This window comes from Alternaria ethzedia (assembly GCF_023757985.1).
Source record: "Alternaria ethzedia strain BMP 0044 chromosome Unknown scaffold_15, whole genome shotgun sequence".
Classification (NCBI taxonomy): Eukaryota; Fungi; Ascomycota; class Dothideomycetes; order Pleosporales; family Pleosporaceae; genus Alternaria; species Alternaria ethzedia.
In genome coordinates this window covers 575,867-594,265 of record NW_026056208.1, presented here as the reverse complement: position 1 = coordinate 594,265, position 18,399 = coordinate 575,867, and the positions used below count along the sequence as shown (strand labels likewise).

General features: G+C 54.6%; 6 protein-coding genes across 6 annotated transcripts; 2 read left to right on the top strand and 4 right to left on the bottom strand.

The window, feature by feature from the left end:
- Positions 1–150: 150 nt before the first annotated feature.
- Positions 151–1,215, top strand: J4E87_006519 (uncharacterized protein; the record flags this gene model as incomplete). The annotated part of the gene is made up of 1 exon (XM_049378124.1): positions 151–1,215. The coding sequence occupies one exon, from the start codon at positions 151–153 to the stop codon at positions 1,213–1,215; it is 1,065 nt and encodes a 354-aa protein (XP_049232316.1).
- A 285-nt stretch (positions 1,216–1,500) lies between these two features.
- On the bottom strand, positions 1,501–2,325 carry RPL8B (60S ribosomal protein L8B; the record flags this gene model as incomplete). The annotated part of the gene is made up of 3 exons (XM_049378123.1): positions 1,501–1,763; positions 1,817–2,178; positions 2,228–2,325. The coding sequence occupies 3 exons, from the start codon at positions 2,323–2,325 to the stop codon at positions 1,501–1,503; spliced, it is 723 nt and encodes a 240-aa protein (XP_049232315.1).
- Positions 2,326–5,931: 3,606 nt separating this feature from the next.
- J4E87_006517 (uncharacterized protein) lies at positions 5,932–7,247 on the bottom strand (the record flags this gene model as incomplete). Its single annotated transcript, XM_049378122.1, has 2 exons — positions 5,932–7,204; positions 7,240–7,247. 2 exons carry the CDS (start codon positions 7,245–7,247, stop codon positions 5,932–5,934), a joined length of 1,281 nt encoding a protein of 426 aa, XP_049232314.1.
- Positions 7,248–8,633: 1,386 nt separating this feature from the next.
- J4E87_006516 (uncharacterized protein) lies at positions 8,634–11,209 on the top strand (the record flags this gene model as incomplete). Its single annotated transcript, XM_049378121.1, is given in 3 exon segments — positions 8,634–8,639; positions 8,655–9,608; positions 9,692–11,209. The coding sequence occupies 3 exon segments, from the start codon at positions 8,634–8,636 to the stop codon at positions 11,207–11,209; spliced, it is 2,478 nt and encodes an 825-aa protein (XP_049232313.1).
- An 874-nt stretch (positions 11,210–12,083) lies between these two features.
- J4E87_006515 (uncharacterized protein) lies at positions 12,084–14,244 on the bottom strand (the record flags this gene model as incomplete). Its single annotated transcript, XM_049378120.1, has 2 exons — positions 12,084–13,370; positions 13,420–14,244. 2 exons carry the CDS (start codon positions 14,242–14,244, stop codon positions 12,084–12,086), a joined length of 2,112 nt encoding a protein of 703 aa, XP_049232312.1.
- A 617-nt stretch (positions 14,245–14,861) lies between these two features.
- Positions 14,862–18,218, bottom strand: J4E87_006514 (uncharacterized protein; the record flags this gene model as incomplete). Its single annotated transcript, XM_049378119.1, has 3 exons — positions 14,862–14,993; positions 15,042–17,807; positions 17,895–18,218. 3 exons carry the CDS (start codon positions 18,216–18,218, stop codon positions 14,862–14,864), a joined length of 3,222 nt encoding a protein of 1,073 aa, XP_049232311.1.
- Between the last annotated feature and the right edge of the window lie 181 nt (positions 18,219–18,399).

Here is an 18,399-nt window from a genome sequence, read left to right as displayed (position 1 = left end):
GTTACTTCATCGATGAGCTCAGTCGCTCTATCTCAACAGTCAACACCAACGAGTAAAAGCTCAGCAACCACAGCCTCTCTCGCTTCAACCCAAACATCGGCATCAAATACTAGTCTCACTCTCTTCGACCGCTCCGGAAACCCTCGCGCCATGCTAAACTCCTCCGAAATGACAGCCTTCCGCACCGCTCTCGCAAGCACAATGCTCTTTAAGAAACGAGCAAACGTTCACGACGTGACAGTCTTTGGCGCAGGAAAACAAGCGTACTGGCACATTCGTCTTGCCCTCCTGCTACGCGGACCGGATATCCATCATCTCAATATCATAAATCGGGATTTTGAACGCGTACACCAATTATTGGAAAAGCTATACGATCCCGACTCCGCTCCTTCGACTTTCAACCCAGATCCAAACCACGTACCCACCTACCGCCGCGCATCAGGCTCAGAGGAAGGCTCAACAGGAAAAGAAACCCAACACCAATACCTCCATCGCCCTAAAATACAAATTCTCACCCCAGGCCACGGCGAATACCCCCGCCTCCTACACGCCACCCTCCGCTCCTCATCCGTCCTATTCCTCTGCACCGCTTCTCCCACGCCCCTCTTCCCCGCGCCCATCCTAACGAACCCCGAAGGCCGAAAAAAAGGCCGCTACATAGCCGCCATCGGCTCCCTCTCTCCACTCGCCACAGAACTACACCCCGATATCCTACGCCAAAACGTCGCGCCGGAGCACGGCCACCGCCATTTCCACAAGCACGCAAAGCAGAGTGGGGCAGTGGTGGTGGATAGTGTGGAGAAGGCTTTGAAAGAGGGTGGGGAGGTGGTGCAGGCGGGGTTGGGTCCGGATCAGGTTGTTGAGATAGGGGAGTTGGTCATGTTGAAGAGGGATGCGGAGAGGAGGAGATGGGAGTGCTTGGCTGGGAAGGGAATGATGGAGGCGGAGGGGCTGGATACCGGGGGTGTGGAGTTGGGCGAGTGCGAGATGAATCGGAGGGAGAAGACGGAGAAGGCTAGGAGAGGGAGTAGTGGGAAGAAGGAGAAACATCATGAAGGAGAGGACAAGGCGCATAAGAGCTTGATTGAGTGGTTGGTCAAGGGGAATGTGATTTATAAGAGTGTGGGACTGGGTCTTACGGACGTCGTGGTGGGCAGTGACCTTGTTCGCATAGCGAATGAGCGCAGTATCGGCACGAGGATCGACAACTTCTAGGGTGGGTTGTCGCATCCATCGGAACTGGAAGTGGGATCACAGCAATTCGACTGCGAGTGCAGCTAAGGCGGTAGTCATAATTCAACGTATATAATCAGAGCATAATCACAAGCAACAAATCATGCGAATGGCGTGCGTTATCGTGATTGATTCCAGTCAATGCAGTCGTTTGCCGACCGCTTTTAACCCTCCTAAACTCCGTTGGTATTGTGAACCGACTATATGCAGAGATAAGAGACACGCCGTAAAGTCATCATGAAATCGAGAAAGCACATCAGGACCCGCTTAGATCTTGATAGCGCTCTCGATGGCCTTCCTCTTCTTCTCCATGCGGGCGTTGGCCTTGGCACCCATGATACCACCTCCCCAGTGGCGGGCAGCGTCCTTGTGGTGCGACTCGAGGTAACCGTCGTTGACAGCGGTGACGAGCTTCTGGAGCTCGTTCTTGTCCTCGGAGCGGACCTCAGTGAGGGCGAGGACGGCGGCGGTCTTCTGGTGGACGACCGTTCCGAGACGGGCCTTGCCCTTGACGATAACGTAAGGGACACCTGATGTATGTCAGTGAAAGTTCGATGCTGATATGCGCATTCAAGTCACTTACCCATCTTCCTGCAGAGAGCGGGCAGGTAGACAACGAGCTCGATGGGGTCGACGTCGTTGGCGATCAGGACGAGGGAAGCCTTCTTGTTCTCAATCAGGCCAACAACGTGGTTGAGACCGTACTTGGCGACGTAGGGCTTCTTGCTGACGTCCTCCTTCTTCTTGCCCTCAGCGACGGCGGTGGCCTCCTTGGTGAGGCGCTCCTTCTTCTCGGCCTTGGTCTCGGGACGGTACTTGTTGAGGATCTTGAAAGCCTGGGTGGCAAGGTTACGGTCGGCAACGTGCTGGAACTGGGCAATCGCCGGTGGGACCTTCAAGCGCATGTTGAGGATCTTCTTCTGGCGTTGAAGACGGACATACGCGCTGCACATTGTCAGTATCTGCCATCTGCGGTGGATCGGGGTTTGCTTACGGCCAGCGGACCATGCGGCCGACGTTGCGCTGGGGCTGGATGTCCTGACCGATGCCATAGTTGCGAGGACGCTTCTCGATGAGAGGGTTCTGTTCCATTGTGAGCGGTTGTAGTTGAATGTTTGGGGAATGGGCAGACCTTTTGCTTCTTGGCGGCAGACGACTTAGAAGTGGCCTGGGGGAAAGCCGCAGGCTTCTTTCCGGATCCTTTGGGAGGCATTGTCGAGGCTGTCATAGAGAACAGAAACCATTAGCGAATGTTCATTCACTATAGGTCTGAATCTCGTAAGAGCGAGAGGGCCTTTCAGCCGCTCTCCACTCTAGCCATCATTTGTATGCGACACGCTCATGTAGAGACGTGCGATTGTGATATGCTACCGAGCATTCATGGCGGATATGCGCTTACCTGGTGTGTTGGCGGCGACGATTAAAGATTGACGACGGTGGACTTGACGAACGTTCGAAAGCGGGCGCAAAAGTTGTCGGCACCGAAATCCAGAGAAGCGAGTGCGCGCGGGTGGGGAAGAACGTTTCGCCGGCGCTAGTACCTGCCCAATGGTAGCGTGGTGCCTCACCATCCATCATCGACCGCGACAACTTCAATGCGAGATCATGAACGCGATCAATCTCGGCGCGAAAGGGCGTAACGCGCAGCTCGTCGCCATATTCTGCCTATGGAAAGCGCTGCTCCTCTCGCTCGCTGCATTCTGCCCAGGTCCCGGATACGACACCTCTGGTCTCATACTGCTCGACGCGAGCGCCCGGCGTCATGTTGAGCTGGATGTCACCTCCCGCTATGAGCGTTTTGTCCTCAATCTGCTCCACTGGGACGCATTGTACTTTGTGAAAGCAGCTGAGCGGGGTCATGTCCACGAACAAGCGTGGGCCTTCAGCGGGGCGTACTCGTATCTCCTGCGACTAACCGGTCAATGTGAGCACCAGAGGCCCAGTCATTTGGGTCGGCACTGATATCTCGCAGTGATGGCTGGCGATGCGCAGGTTCCTCTGCACTACTATGCTCTGGCCGGAATCATCCTTTCCAACATATGCCACCTCCTCTCTGTGCTAGTGCTGTATCGCCTATTGACCTTGGTCCTGGAACCTCAACGGCGACAGATCATCCCATTCATCGCCGCTGTCTTGCATATCCTGACGCCAGCTTCTCTTTTTATGAGTGCACCGTATGCCGAAGCCATGTTCTCATTGCTCAATTTCACAGGCATGCTCCTCTATGCTCAATCTCAAACTGCGGCTGAGACTGGAATGTCATGGGTTCGAGCGGACTTTCAGAAGATTGGATCTGGTGCTTTTTTCGCAGCAGCTACACTGATGCGAAGCAACGGTCTACTCAGCGGCTTAATCCTCCTATACGATGTCGCTAAGTACATGCCCTCTCTGACGTCTGCGCAGTTGCGTATACCAGATGTAAGAAGGATGCTTGTCACATGCATGGCAGGTAGTCTGATAGCCCTGGCATTCTTCGGGCCGCAGTATCTGGCATACACGGAATTTTGCGACCGAGGCAGCGGCACTGGAACTAGACCGTGGTGTGACAAGACCTTCCCGAGCATTTACTCGTGGGTACAAAGCCATTACTGGTCAGTTACCCCAATACGATGACTTACTAGTCTGACCTCTTCCAGGAACGTAGGACTCTTCCGTTACTGGACCATCTCAAATCTGCCTCTGTTCATACTAGCGGCACCAGTTTCGTGGCTACTCCTCACATCAAGTGTCACCATTCTCCGCAGCGGTGTCCCACGCCCGTTGCGTGGGCGTCCTGTACCCCAGACTGGTGAAACAGCCAAATCCAGGAACGGAACCTCCGCGATATGCAAGCTACCGGAATTGGCACTCCCGCAATTACTACTGGCTGCAACAGCCGTTACCAGTTTTCACGTCCAGATTGTGAACCGAATTGCTTCCGGCTATCCGATGTGGTATCTAGTCGTCGCTACGTGGTTGGCTGATTCACAAAGTACTCGCCCGGCAGCAAACCGTTCACGAACAGCCAGGTGGTTTATCAGAGGTAGCATCATGTATTGCTTGATACAGGGAATGCTTTTTGCTAACTTCCTCCCACCGGCCTAAATCTCAGGCCGCGCAAATACTGTCGCACACACCAAGTGGTGGCGTGAGCTCTACAACATAGCTCCTCGATTCGGACGCCCAGACAGTCTGTACGACTTAGCTTATTACTAGTAAAACGCCATGATCAGACTCCTGAACTCCAATACGAATATTTCGCAATTACCACAACACTCGGTACATCTAGAAGGTTACTTAATTCTCCGGGCGAGCTGGTGCTAAACGTAGGAATAGCTCAGGAGGACACACATTACCGAGCTAAAACCTATGTCTTACATGCGAATTTTGGCACTGCGGCAGAAGCTGAACGATCAGTTACGAGGCCGTCATGATGCCAAGTACCTCACAGTCTCACTACTAGTGTTGCTGCTCTAATGTCCCAGCCATCGCAAGTGTCAAGACATGCACCCTACAGTGGAACTTGGAGATAATAGATGAACGTCGCATAGAGCGGCTGACCTGTCTTTCTAGCCTATCATGGAAAGCTGGTCTGACGACTTTGTACCTGCATGCGCTACTGACGCCAGCCTACCGATGGAAGCCTAGATCATCGTATAAAAGTTGGCGATGCGACAATATGGCGAGATGCTGTGCCAGCATACTACTACAGTTCCAGTCCAGTTGTTTACAAAAACGTCATGATATCGAACCCCTCTGCAAGATGCGACACATTGGGCGAAGCAGAACATTGCATCATCCACTGCTTCCCTACACATGACCGACAGCCTTGCAATGTCGCTGTTTTCGCGACGGAAAATGACTTCTTGAACACCAACGCGCCATTTCAGGACACTGATCAATGCCCTAGTTTCTGAGTCAGAAGCCTTCTGCTTGAGAATGATGACCACCGTCAAGTCTCACAGCGACGCCACCTACACCAACCAGAATGTTGGAGCGAAGATGAGGGCCTCTCGGAAAGACAGAAGGAAGGCTTGGCCACGCCAGCTTTGTCACTAGTCTTTGGCATAGTGAGGGCGACTTATAAAGGTTGCTTCAAGCTGCTTTGGTTGGTAGCCGTGCTCATCAGCCTAGTCCGACCTACACTCGTTACTAGAAAACGATGAAGCTTTCTACCTTCTCTACCTTCCTCAGCCTGTCCGTGGCTTTGGCAGCCGTGCTCGACACTAGACAGCAATGCAATGAGGATGACTGCTTCCGCGCAGTTTTCGGCAGCGGCGGATTCGGTCAGATAATCAGGGCGGGAGAAGATTGCGATGACTTCCTTACTACAAGTGTCATATGGTACCCAATGTTTGTATTCCAATCAAGATGTCTGTCGAACACACTAACAGTCTACTCCAGCACCACTATCACGTCCTTTACTCTTACGACATCTACTCTGACAACACCATGCCCTTCGGAGGTATTGCCCGTTCCGACAGATGAGCCCATTACTTCCGACGAAGAAAAACTATGGATTCGACAAGCACTGCCAACCGGAACTAACTGGTCCACGACCACCGTCTTTGGACCAGTGCCTACATACGCCACCCAAGCCTGTGTCTCGCAAGAATACAGATCTGTTTGCGGATGTGCGAGCATCACCGAAGATACTATCACCTATCTTAGCACCGTAAGTTTTATGTCAGTGTGCGATGGGTAACAGCTAATCATGTTCTAGACTGTGACAGATATTGAGACTACAACGTATACCAGCGTTACAATTACCGGAACATCTTGCCCAATCATCACACCATCGTCTTCGATGAGCTCTTCAACTTCAAGCATGGTTACCTCGTCTTCGGTGTCCAGTAGTGTTTCTAGCAGCACTAGCTCTACCATCTCGTCATCCTCGAGCACGGATAGTTCTTCGAGCTCGGCTACGTCGTCGTCCAGCACAGGAAGCTCTTCAGTATCCTCGACTGAATCCAGCAGCTCGTCTAGCACGCCAACTTTAACCAGTTCTCCTACCTCTTCATCCACAACCTCGAGTAGTACTTCAAGCACGGGAAGCTCTTCAGTATCCTCGACCGACAGTAGTAGCTCGTCTAGCTCGTCTAGCTCGTCTACTACGCCAACTTCATCCAGTTCCTCTAGCTCTTCAGCATCGTCGATTGAGCCTAGCAGCTCGTCAAGTACACCGACTGTATCCAGTTCCTCCAGCTCTTCATCTGCAACATCTAGTAGTTCGTCTACTAGCTCAAGCAGCTTATCTAGCAGCTTGTCCAGTAGTTCGAGCACATCGTCATCTACCACAAGCGATGTATCCAGCACGAGCTCGAGTAGCTCATCTAGTACTTCGACTGAGCCCCCCGCCACTTCAAGCACCTCGTCCACGGTATCAAGCAGCTCCTCGACTTCCTCGGTAGAAGTCCCTGCCACAAGCAGCATGTCAAGCTCTTCCATGTCTTCATCATCCACCATGACATCAAGCTCCTCGCCAGGTACTACGTCATCCGAAAGCTCTTCCAGCAGCTCTTCATCAAGCACATCGGACATATCGAGCTCCTCCAGCAGCGTCTCGACGAGCTCAACTAGTAGTACTGAATTCTCATCTTCAAGCAGTGCAACACCTACCTCCAGCGACTCAAGTTCGTCTGCAAGTAGTAGTTCGTCATCTTCAACGAGTAGCACGGACTCGTCGTCGTCATTGTCATCAACCACTACTTTGACTCCGACCTCCAGTGCTTCGAGCACATCGGCTAGCAGTTCATCGCCTTCGTCGTCCTCAGCGAGCAGCACCGACTCGTCGTCTTCGCTGTCATCGTCCACTATTATAGACCCGACAACCTCTGGTGTTTCAAGCACGTCTGTCAGCAGTTTATCGTCGTTCTCATTGAGCACCACAGACTCGTCCTCCTCGCTGTCAACAATTACAATCATAACTTCAACCTCCAGTGATTCGAGCATGTCTACTAGCAGTCCGTCGTCCTCGACATCATCTTCTTCGCTGTCATTCAGCACTACATCGATTTCCTCAACAACCGATACATCGTCGACTACATCCACAACGAGCGCAACGCCCAGCCCACCCGTGTGTGGAGGCTTTGGCGTTGGTCTCTGTGACGGCGCCTGCCGCGACCTCGCGACTGACGTTCTCCACTGTGGCCGCTGCAACAACGCGTGCGTCGCGGGCAACCTCTGCAACAACGGAGTGTGCGCATCTCGTGCATGCGACTCCAACTGCGAATTTGACCGCCTGTGCAACAGAAACGGAACTTCGTCATGCCGGTGCGCAAGGACCATGGATGGCGCTGGTGTCTGTTACGACAAGGATGCGACAAACTGTTCTGACCCAGGAATCCTTCAATGCAGGACCTCAGCCAGCTGTCCGATCGGCACAGTTTGCATGCCTAACGTCTGTGACTGTGCGGATACTACCAAGGGCATCTGCGTTGGCACCACTGGGTGTGGGGACGAAGGATTGTCTGTCATGGGCGGGCTGATCCGAATCGGAGAGATGGAGAAGCGCAGAAGGACCGTCCGAGGGTTGGCGAACCAACTCTAAGGATGGGACGAAAGCATGGTGGTAGCATACGCAGGGAAAAGGGCGGCATCGTGGTTTGTTGTGATTTGGGAATAGTTGGGTGCCTGCCAATGTGCTAGTGGGCGTTGTACAATGGTCTTCACAACACAATATACATCCTTCGCTTCTATACCTACACCGGCAACGGCATCCCGTGTTGTGAATACCGGTTGGCGTCAGTGCGACATTAAGCTCGCGGTGCATAAAGGCAATTTTTTGTTGTCAAGTGACGCTGCCGTGAGCGGTCAGTGCCTCGGAGGTTATGTGCTAGCTTCTTTCGCGATGTCAACACACGATAGCGGGTGGTGCCAGTGTAGAGGGTCGCGTGTTTGGAGGCAACAATACGCGACGCGACTGGGGAAACGCAGGTGGTGTGGAGGTGTCGAGATGCAGGCCATCGTTGAACGGCCTTGTAAACCACGGCGAGATATGACGGGTGCAATGTTTAATGTCTAACGCATGAATGTGGCGTCCAGCGGGTCCTAGCGTGCTCCCCACGCGCTGGTGTCGTTGCCGTGGGGATCGCCCGCCATGTCCGCGAGGTAAACACAAAGTATGCCGGACATGTGCCTCATCGCCTCCCCAAATATGCCCGCCATCCTTCTGCTATAGACAACCCACGTTTCAAGCCTTCTCTTCCCGGCCCCGACCTCAGTCGACGCTTCCCCAATCCCCATCTTGTTGGAGCACCATCATGTCGACGCCGGACATGGCCACCGCCGCACCTTCGCATAGACGGAACAGGAGCGCTGCAGCTGGAGTGCTCAAGTCTATCATCGCGAACAAAGGCCACAAGCGCTCGCCGACCGAGGGCGCTGGGCTGCACAACAATCAGATAGCGAGCCCGCCGTACATGCCTGTCTCCAACTTCCAGGCGCCGCTCCTGCCGCCAGACCACCCCCATAGCCAATTGCGCGCGGCAAATCAGACGGAGAACGTTCCCACCAATCCGCCGTCACCGCGCAAGTCGCGAGACGTCAATTCGAGCCCCAAAAAGAGCCTGCACAAGAAGACACTCAGTTCCGTCTCGCTGCGGTCACTGGCCAAGAAGGAGAACAAGGAGGAGAAGGAGAAGCCGGCCTACAAGAAGTCATTCGACTCGCGGCCATCTCAGGAAGAGGCCGAGATGGGCGAGAAGCCGAAGAAGACAAAGTCGTCGACCAATCTGGCTGCCATGTTCGGCGGGCGCCGGAGAGACAAGTCACCTGTGAAGGAGAGCAGAGACAAGGAGAACACCACACCACCCCGCTCTTCCCACGACAAGGCCCCACCTCGTACTCCCATCTGGGCCGAGTTCAGCTCCCAACAGGAAGTCACCACCACGAGCAAAGTCCCGCTTAACGATCAGCGACGGAGCGTCGAGGAGGAGATTGCCCTCTACACTCCCCAAGACTACTCGCCCACCAAGCAGCGCAACTTCTTCGAGGTCGGCCAGCCAGCCCTCCGACCTGCCCCGAAAGAGCGGCCCAAGTCCATGTTTGCTCCCAAGTCGACTTCCACGGCATCCTTGCTTGAGACCTTCTCGCGCAAGCGGAGCAACGAGCGCGTTCCTCTATCAGACACCAAGGGCAACGAGGGACGCACAAGGGAGAGCTCTCCTGTAAAGCCGGCAAGACCCGTACTCAGTAGGGCTAGTACCGACACCGGCAGTAAGGACTACAGTCTCAATTCCATGGCGCCGCCGCCGCCGCCAGCCACAACCAAAAAGCAGAACCGAGTCATGGCTGCCGTTGCTGCCTTTAACGGAAAGTCAAAGCAAGCTGACGGTGCTCCGGCGTCTGCCAAGCTCGATCCAAAGGCGGTAGACGCCGAGTTCGAGGAGGTTCTAGTGAGTGCTATCCCAAAATACGAATGACTACCTGCTAATGATATCAGGAATCTCGAAACATTCCCACACACCAACGCGCTCAGATGCGGACACTGAAGCTTGAGGTCAAGGCCGACTTCGTTCGCATGCACAAACTCGACATACCCCAGACCTCGCGAACAAACTCCGCCCAGTCTTCCATTGGCGAGAACACCAAGCAGGCGCCACAGAAGTCGTCCAAGTCTCGACATGGATCTGCCGTCGAGGATGCAGAGGATGAGGCGGAAGCGGACAAGTCAGCCAACTCTACTAAGCGTGAGCGACCGCGGAGCCGAACATTCACCTTCAACAGGAGTGACTCTCCGACGAAGAAGCAGAAGGGCGAATCGGGCGAACGGAAGACGAACTCAAAACCAGCGCCTATTCCCAAGTCTCCGTCTATGAGGTCACTAAGGTCCAATGCTTCTGATCGTTCTGTGTCCAACGGAGCGAAATCGGTCAAGGCCGACGAGTTCATCTCCTACTTGAAGAAGACGCCTAAGCCACAGAACGTCGAAGTCGGCAAGCTGCACAAGCTTCGCCTGTTAATCCGTAACGAGACTGTCGACTGGGTTGACAACTTCATCCAGGATGGTGGTATGACTGAGCTGGTCGCGTTGCTTCACCGCATCATGGAGATTGAATGGCGCGAAGACCACGAAGACACGCTTCTGCACGAACTCCTTCGATGTCTCAAGGGACTCTGCACAACCGCCACGGCTCTCAAGCAACTCAATGAGATCTCGTCGACACTGTACCCAGCATTACTGGCCATGCTTTTCGACGAAGAGCACAAAGGTCCGAGCGAGTTTACTACGCGTGAACTCATCATCGAGATCATCTTCGCCCACATCTCCATGGCACCAGAGGGCGAGCTGGAGACCCGCGCTAAGGAGCTGATGAAGTACCTCAAAGATCCTGTCAAGGAGAAGCAGGCTTCAACTGTTCCGTTCATCCTTCAGATGCACACGCAGCGACCTTACCAGGTCTGGTGCAAGGAGCTGTCGAACGTCACCAAAGAAGTTTTCTGGATTTTCATCCACCACCTCAACGTCATTCCCGTCCCCCCCAAACCCACGGAAGGGAAGTCGTACGCGAAAACCCACTTCCCGGGTCAACGCGCAATTGTGCCTGCAGCACCCTACGTCGGCGGCGTAGAATGGGACGCAACCAACTACCTCGCCACACACATCGACCTCCTGAACGGCATCATGGCCTCCCTCCCCACACGCGCCGCACGCAACGAGTTCCGCTCCGAACTCAAGATCTCAGGCTTCGAGAAACTGCTCGGCCACCTCCGCGCCTGCAACCCCAAGTACTACGGCGCTGTCCACGACAGCGTCAAAGTCTGGATCGGCGCCGCTCTCGAAGACGACTGGGACGTCAAGACTGTGCGTATGGGTGCTGGCGATGGCAAGGGCGGTAGCGTGAGCCCAGCCAAGCAGAGCCCAAAGAAGAAGACGGAACCTCCACCACAGCTCATGGCACCGCCTAAGATGGATGTCGGGCTTGGTCTTGGACTGGGCTTTGAGCGGGAGATTGCCATTGGCAGTACGAACAAAGTAGACGATGACTGGATTTGAGGTGTTCGACTTCGCTATCTGTCCAACATCTACTATCACTTGGATACCAGCCTAATATCTCGTACCCAACAGCCACTCTCGAAATCTCCTCCTTGGATACCACCTGTCCAGCTCAACATCATCGTACGCAAAACCCATCATATCGACATGCTTTCCCCACCGGCGCAAACACGGATACAACGGCGTTAATCACCTCTCCACTGCATTCCATCTCACATCGTCACATCGTCAAATCAACATCAAATCACAGCATGCATCTTATCCTTTCCATCTCCCACCCCCATTGGATCTCTTTCACGACACACTCTCTCTTTGGCATTCCTGGGGTCCTGAACGAATATCTCTCCCTCTTTCCCATCACGACCTTAGCATATGACATGACTCTCACGACCGACACGACACGGCTGGCTTCCCTTTGCCTGGGGGGCAACGACGTTGTGTTTTACTACCTTCTGACCTTCTTTCCGACGACACAGATACATGAATGGAACGCGTGTATAGTGTATACATATACTTGTTGTTGCGCTCCTTTTTTTTATTGTTCATGCGCAATGTTTGAGATGCATGGGTATGGGCTGGGGCGTATAATGTTTGATATGGGAGTTTTGATCGGGAGAATTCAGGTCATCTATCTTCAACACTCGGGTGTTTTGTGACAATATGTGATGAAGACGACTATGATGGTAATAATCGATGTGGTACGGAAAGCCCTAACCAGGACTCTATTCAACGGTCTAAGTGGGTATCTGATGTCTGACAACTCCAACTCCGCTAGCCCAGGCCATAGCCATGACCATGCCAATGCCGCTAAGTGATAAACTCCACACAAATGCCTCAAACCTCACACTTTTCCTAAGGCATACCCCATACCACATCAAGCCTTCTTCTTCCCCTTCCTCCGCCCCTTCTTCTCACCCACCTCCACCGACGCCCCCTCAACCTCACCCTCCTGCAACCCCATAACCTCATTCCCCTGCATCTCCTTCAACTTCTCCTGGCCGCTGATGAAAAAGCTCAAATCACGATTCTGCTCCTCAAGATCCGCTTTCTGGGCCTCAAGCTCCCTGACCTTATTCTCAGCCTCCTCCGCCTTCTTCTCCAAATGCTTAATCCGCTCCATCAAACTCTCATTCACAATCTGCTCTTCTTTGTATTGCTTTGTGAGTTTACGCGCGAGTTCAGACGCGGACGTTGCTTTCTGGGCGTTGCGCGCGGATTCGCGGGTGAGGGAGGCGATGGTATTTGTTGCTTCGGACTGGGAGGTGGAGAGCTGGTCGAGCTTTTGCGAGAGCGAGGCGACGGATCGGGTTGCTTCGTCGGCGGTGGAGGCGGCTTTTGCTGCTTTGTCGACTGCGCGTTCGAGCTGTTCCTCAAAGTATGCGCGTTGAGATTCGAGTTGGGAAGTGAGTAGGTAGGCGTACTCCATGCCCATGTTGTCGAGCTTCTCGCGCGGGACGGTGTCGTTGGAGTAGCCGGTCATGCCGGGTGCGCTGAAGGATTGGTTCGAGGCGGGCATGTCGACGAGTTTTCCGTCTGCTTTGTTTTGGATTAGGCGGTGGACGTAGCCGTCACCTGCGTAGTCCCAGACGTGTTGGGTTACCACATCCATTGCGTAGGTATGGCTTGTTGCTTCGTAGTGAGCGAACGCGTGTGCTGAGTCGTAGCGGCCACATCCTATGTTACCGCAGATTAGGCAGATCCAGAGGTTTTGTGTGGATCCGCAGACACTGCACTCGTTGTCTGGACTCTCGCCGTCCGCGCCCCGATTTGAGGTAAAGGCATCGTTTTGTGTGTAGCGACAGACTGGGCAGCCTGAGCCTCTCCACTTCTCCAGACAGGCGCAGTGGAAGACGTGCTGACAGAGAATGGTGAGGAGGCCAGTCGTTTCGTCCATGCGTTCGAGGCAGACAGGACAGGTTGGTAGCTCGACCAGAGCAGGTGTAGGTGGAGCGTGTGGTTTCGCGGTAAGCGAAGTAGCGATTGATGGTCCGTCGGCTGGTGAAGGTAGGGTGCTAGCTGGCGGATGAGGAGCCGTGGGCTGTTTGGTCGGCGCGGGCGCGAAGGGATCGTTCGTGAGGTCAGGATACGAGGTGGGATCGCGGTTTGAGTCGCCGTTCTGGAAGTTGATCGACTTGACAAAGACGACATGACAGTACTCAGGCTGTTTCTGTCAGCTGCGACCTCTTGACTATAATAGTCCTTTGTCTTACCTCCATACTGTTGAAGGCCTTGCCATCCCATTCCTTTCTCCACGCCCTCGCTTTCTTGGCTTCCCGGAACTTCATCAGCACCATGTATTTGTTCGCTCTGCTTGTCCGGATGAGCCTAAAATGCGAGACGTCCTCCCTCGTCTGCTCGCCCATGAAGCCGAGAAAGTCGGAAGGTGTCATGTATGAGGGCACCGCCAGTATACACAATGTAGTGCAGTCTTCTTCGTTGAAGTCCTTGCTCGCTCCATCCACCTCATCGTACAAGCCTGGCGTGTCCTGTCCATCGCGATAGAGATGCACCACCCCCCAGCCAACGTCTGTGTCTTTCAGATCTGAGGGTATGAACTTGCCCTTGGTCGCGAGACCACCGGCATTTGGCGCGTGTGAGGGATGCTTGAGGCGGGCTCGATCGAGTTCAGTGCCGGTGCTCGGGTTCATGTCGATGCTCAGTATGGAGATGGTGTCGAAGCGCCAGTCCCTGTGTGCAAAGCTTTGTGTTCGCCTGTGTCCCGGCCTCTTCGGCGGTTTGACGACGGGTACCGGGCTATCGTGGTGGTCTGAGAAGGATGGTCGCGTGCGATGACTGAACCGACGGGCGGTAGATGTGCGTTCACGGGCAGCAACAGCTTGGCCGGCCTCACTGCTGGAAGCTATAGGTTTCGGGAAATGGTTGTATGCGCGTGATGCCGGGGGATAGGAGCCCCACGACGCTCGGCGATGGGCTGGAAGCTTCGAGTCGAAGATGTCGTTAGGTAGAAACGTCTTGTCCGGCGACGAGCGCGAGGGATACAGCTCGAAGGTAAGGTGGAAAAAGTACGCCGGCATCAGGTCTCGTTGGAAGGTACCTGCATTTCCATCGAGCTTGATTGTGAACAGAAGTTCGGAACGTAGGCAACGTGTTTGCGACCTGAGCTACGTGACTTGCAGCCGCGGCAGTGGGGCAAGCGCAAGCGCGTCATTCCCGCATCTCTCCGCACATGTTAGCGTACCAAGACGCGCACGGCTTCACGACAAAGGCACATTTTGAGGATTGGAGTGATAAAATTATATTTCATTCTTGCCCTGTACCTATGCAGTGCAAGTCCAGCTAATCCTCATAATGGTGCTCGGCCATCACGTGCCCTCAATGCTGTCCTTCGGATATAGTAAACGCCATAGCTATGCAATAGTAAAGAAAATGTAAAGAAACACGCTATCCCGACAAAGATGTCATTTCCCACACTGTGTGTACGGTAAGAGAGACGGCCAAGGCCGAGCCAAAGAAACGCATTTTATGATGCCACCTGAATAAATAAGATTCGATTGCCGTGTCGTCAAGTCATTCGCCAGAACGCGTAGTGGGTATCGCTTTTGAACATGGCCAAAACATTCGCGCCGGTCCCAAGTGGTGATGGGTGTAACTGTATTTCGTGTAACTCGCAGTGTTGAATGGTAGAATAGAACTAAGCCTGGTCCACGTCGATTAAGTCGCCCTCGGTGATATCCTCGATCTCGTGGCCCTTGGAGTTGACGACAATGCGTCTTCCTCGTTGGTCGGCAGGGACGCCGTCGCGTGAAGCACCAAAGTCGAGAACCTGCAATGGTCAGCTAGTAATTCGTGAAGGCTGTTCTTAGTTGCTTACCTCGATGTATGTCATGCTGTTGCGCTGAACAGCAGCAACACAACGACGCTCGTTGAACTTGACTTGCCATACGCCGCTCAGGTCTGTCAGCAAGTCCTTTACAAACTCGCCCGTCTTCACATTCCACATCTTGAGTGTGCGGTCAGAGCCAGATATGACTTTCTGGCCGTCGTGCTGGAAGCATGTGATGGCACCTGTGTGAGCACAAAGTCGGCTTTTGCACTGTCCATTCTCTGGGTCCCAAATTCGGAGGGTTGAATCAGCAGCCGCTGATACCAGGCGCTCGTGGCTCAGATCGAGAAGACCGACGAGCGAGGTATGACCCTCAAGCGTGAAGATGCAGGCCCCTGTCTCCAGAGACCAGACTTTGACCATGTTGTCCATGGAACCACTGATGCAGCGGTTGCGCGCATGGTCGAGAACAACACTGTACACCTTCTGCGAATGACCTTGAAGGCGTTGCAGAACCTCTCCGGTAGAGATTTTCCACACTCGGACAGTGCAGTCGTAACTACCACTGACGAGCGTGTCACCGTGTGCAGCAATCGCGCGCACTGAATGATGGTGTCCCGTAAGGGCGCGTATGAAGTACGGATTGTCGTGATCATTGGATGACGCTGCAGCCTGCATGATGCCCCGATCGCCTGGCTTGGGCAGCTTCCAGACGCGAAGGGTAGAGTCTCGCGAACCCGTAATAACGAGCTCCTCCTTCGGCATCATGATTGGCTGGCCGTCAAGGGTCTCGCCAATCTGAGTTGGCTTGAGTATTACTAGGCATCGGACGGTGGAGGTGTGACCCTGAAAAACATGCGTGCACTTTCCCTTTTCAATATCCCACACGCGCACTGAGCGATCGGTGGAGCCGGATACGAGTGTGTTGCCCTCGTACTGGAGGGCCCACACGCCGCCTTCATGCCCTTCAAGGCGGCTTCGTAGCGCTCCTGTCTTTGTGTCGTAGACATTGATGTTCGTATCATCACTGCCTGTCAAGATCTTGTCTGTATCAAACTGAAGACATGTCACCACGTGGCGCTGATGGGCGCGGAATGCAATGTGTTTCGGCTTCGTGTCAGTCGCCATCCAGCTCTTGCGGATAAGATGATGACGTTGATATAGAGACTTGAACAGATGCATAGCACGAAGACCAGGTAAACCAACATTGGGATCGGAAATGGCGGCCTCTGCTCGCTTGGCAAAAGCATGCGGCCCTTCTTGGCAGTCTGCGGGGCGCGAATAGAGGGCCATCTGTGTCCTAGTAGAGGGGCGGCTCTTGCGCGCTTTCTTGCCGCTGCCGCTACCATGTTTACTGGTAGCCTTCCTCTTCTGACGTATCGAAGACGATCGTGTCACTGCGCCCTCCTGGTCTAGCAAACCACTGGAGAATCCCGAGCTGGAAAAGCCCGAGTGGCCTTCGTTGTCAGATCTGGAGGCTACCGATTGAGCCCTGAGATCGCGCTCGTAGCTGTCAGCAGAATGAGGATACTGCCAACCCCAGCCTTCTTGCACAGCGCGCTCCAACTCGCCATACGGCAGCTTATAGCCATCCTTGTCCAACAGATCTTTCCATGCAGACTCGTGGGTATCGGTGAGCTTCCGCCAGTACTTCGACACCTGTGCGGCACTGCACATGCTCTTGACGTCCAGATACCCGATAATCTCAAGGCTGAGCTCCGTAGGTAACGAGGCGATGAAGTCGCGTTTTAGGGCGGGATTGACGACATCCGCAACGAAGTGTAAGGTCGGCTTCTTACATCTTCTGAGCATCTGGTATAAGACGTACGACTTCATCTGTTCCGGCAGAGCATCGAACGAGTTCAGCATGTTCGGTATGTCCATGGCGGAGGGTGTGGGTAGTTGCGTATTGGAGCTGTCGGCGTTGTCACGCTGTCGGGAGCCAGGAAACAGGGTGAAATCCCCCACGCGTGAGCTGCTTGAGGTGCCCTGTGACAGGTCAAGCCCGGAGACGTCGTTCGCATCGAAGTCCATGTCTGTGCCCGAGAAGGAAGCCCCGCCATTTGTTTGTTGGGCGAGGTTTGCGGCCGCAGTGATGGGCGACAAGCTCGGACTAGGTAGGCTCGCGTCTTGTGCAGACGTTGTGTCAAGAGGCGTGAGGCGTGAGGGGGTGAAGGACGCGTCGTCGGCGAAGGGTCCAACTGGTTCCAGATCAGATTCGGCGATTGGGGGTGTAGCAGCTACGCCGGGGCCATCGAATACACCTGTGGGGAAGGCGTGCTCGGGAGAAGGCTCGCGATGGTCCGAAAGACTACCGCTAGAGTGTGATGACCGAGCGCCTGATTCTTGGAGCCGCCATCTGGGCGGCGTTTCGTCTGGTGCAATTTGCTGTGACGTAGTCCGTAGCTTGGAGTTGTGTAGATGGGCGGCGGTGCGGAGTTTTGCCAGCTTGGATGGTCCGGAGCCTGCCATGTCGGTATCGGGTGTGGCCAGCTGCGGATCCTCCATGTCATCCGAGGTGGAACGGGAGGCCGTCCGTGTAACGTCCTTATTCTCGTGCTCCAGCCGGGGCTTCTTGCTTTGGCGATGTATGCCGAGAAGCTCGACGGCCTTTGTTATTGACGGTGGCGGCGGTGAGTCGTCTGCATTATCCCGTTTCCGACGGCCAGATACCGAGCGTAGGCCTTGGTGAGGAGCGTGTGGTTTCGGACGCGTCGAGCGGCTGGGTGTCGTGAAGACTGGCGGGCCGTCATACGACTCGACCTTTCTGAGAGTGCCGTTGGTCGATCGTAGGTTGCGTTGGAGTGTTTTCTGCTACAGTAGAAGCGTTAGCCGGTGGTTGGCAGATGCGACGTGAAGGGCCTCAGCCGCAGGCATATCCCTGGCATGAGGAATGCGTACCTCTCGCACCTTGTCCGATGCGGCATCTGCCTCCTCGAAGCAGGCCAGGTTGCCTCCAGATTCAAAGTAGAACTTGCGTATCGACTCGGGTGCCTGGACGTGGGCCAGCGGGTAGTCCTTGGGGTCCCGCTCGCTAAGGCTGCCGGGGGCGTTTACACACAAAGGCGGGAACGTGGTCGTCGTGGTGTATGTGGTCGTGACTACGGTAGTCTTGGTGGCAGGCGCGAAGGAGAACTGTCCCATGGTGGCGTACGGGTCTGTGGCTTCGGTGTGCACCGTCTTGGCCACGCCGTCAGCGCCGGGGCCAGCAGCGTTGGAGGCCATGTTGCACGGACGTGACGAGAGACTGAGGGCGTGAAGGCTCTTTCGGGATCCAGTGATTCGTGGGAGGATGGGCGTGGAGAGCCTGTTCGGGACACTTGCCGAGTGAAGAGGCTCGCGGAAACGTTAGTGGTGCTGTTCCGGGACCTGAGACCTCGGGATCAAAGCGCGAGCTCGGAGGAGC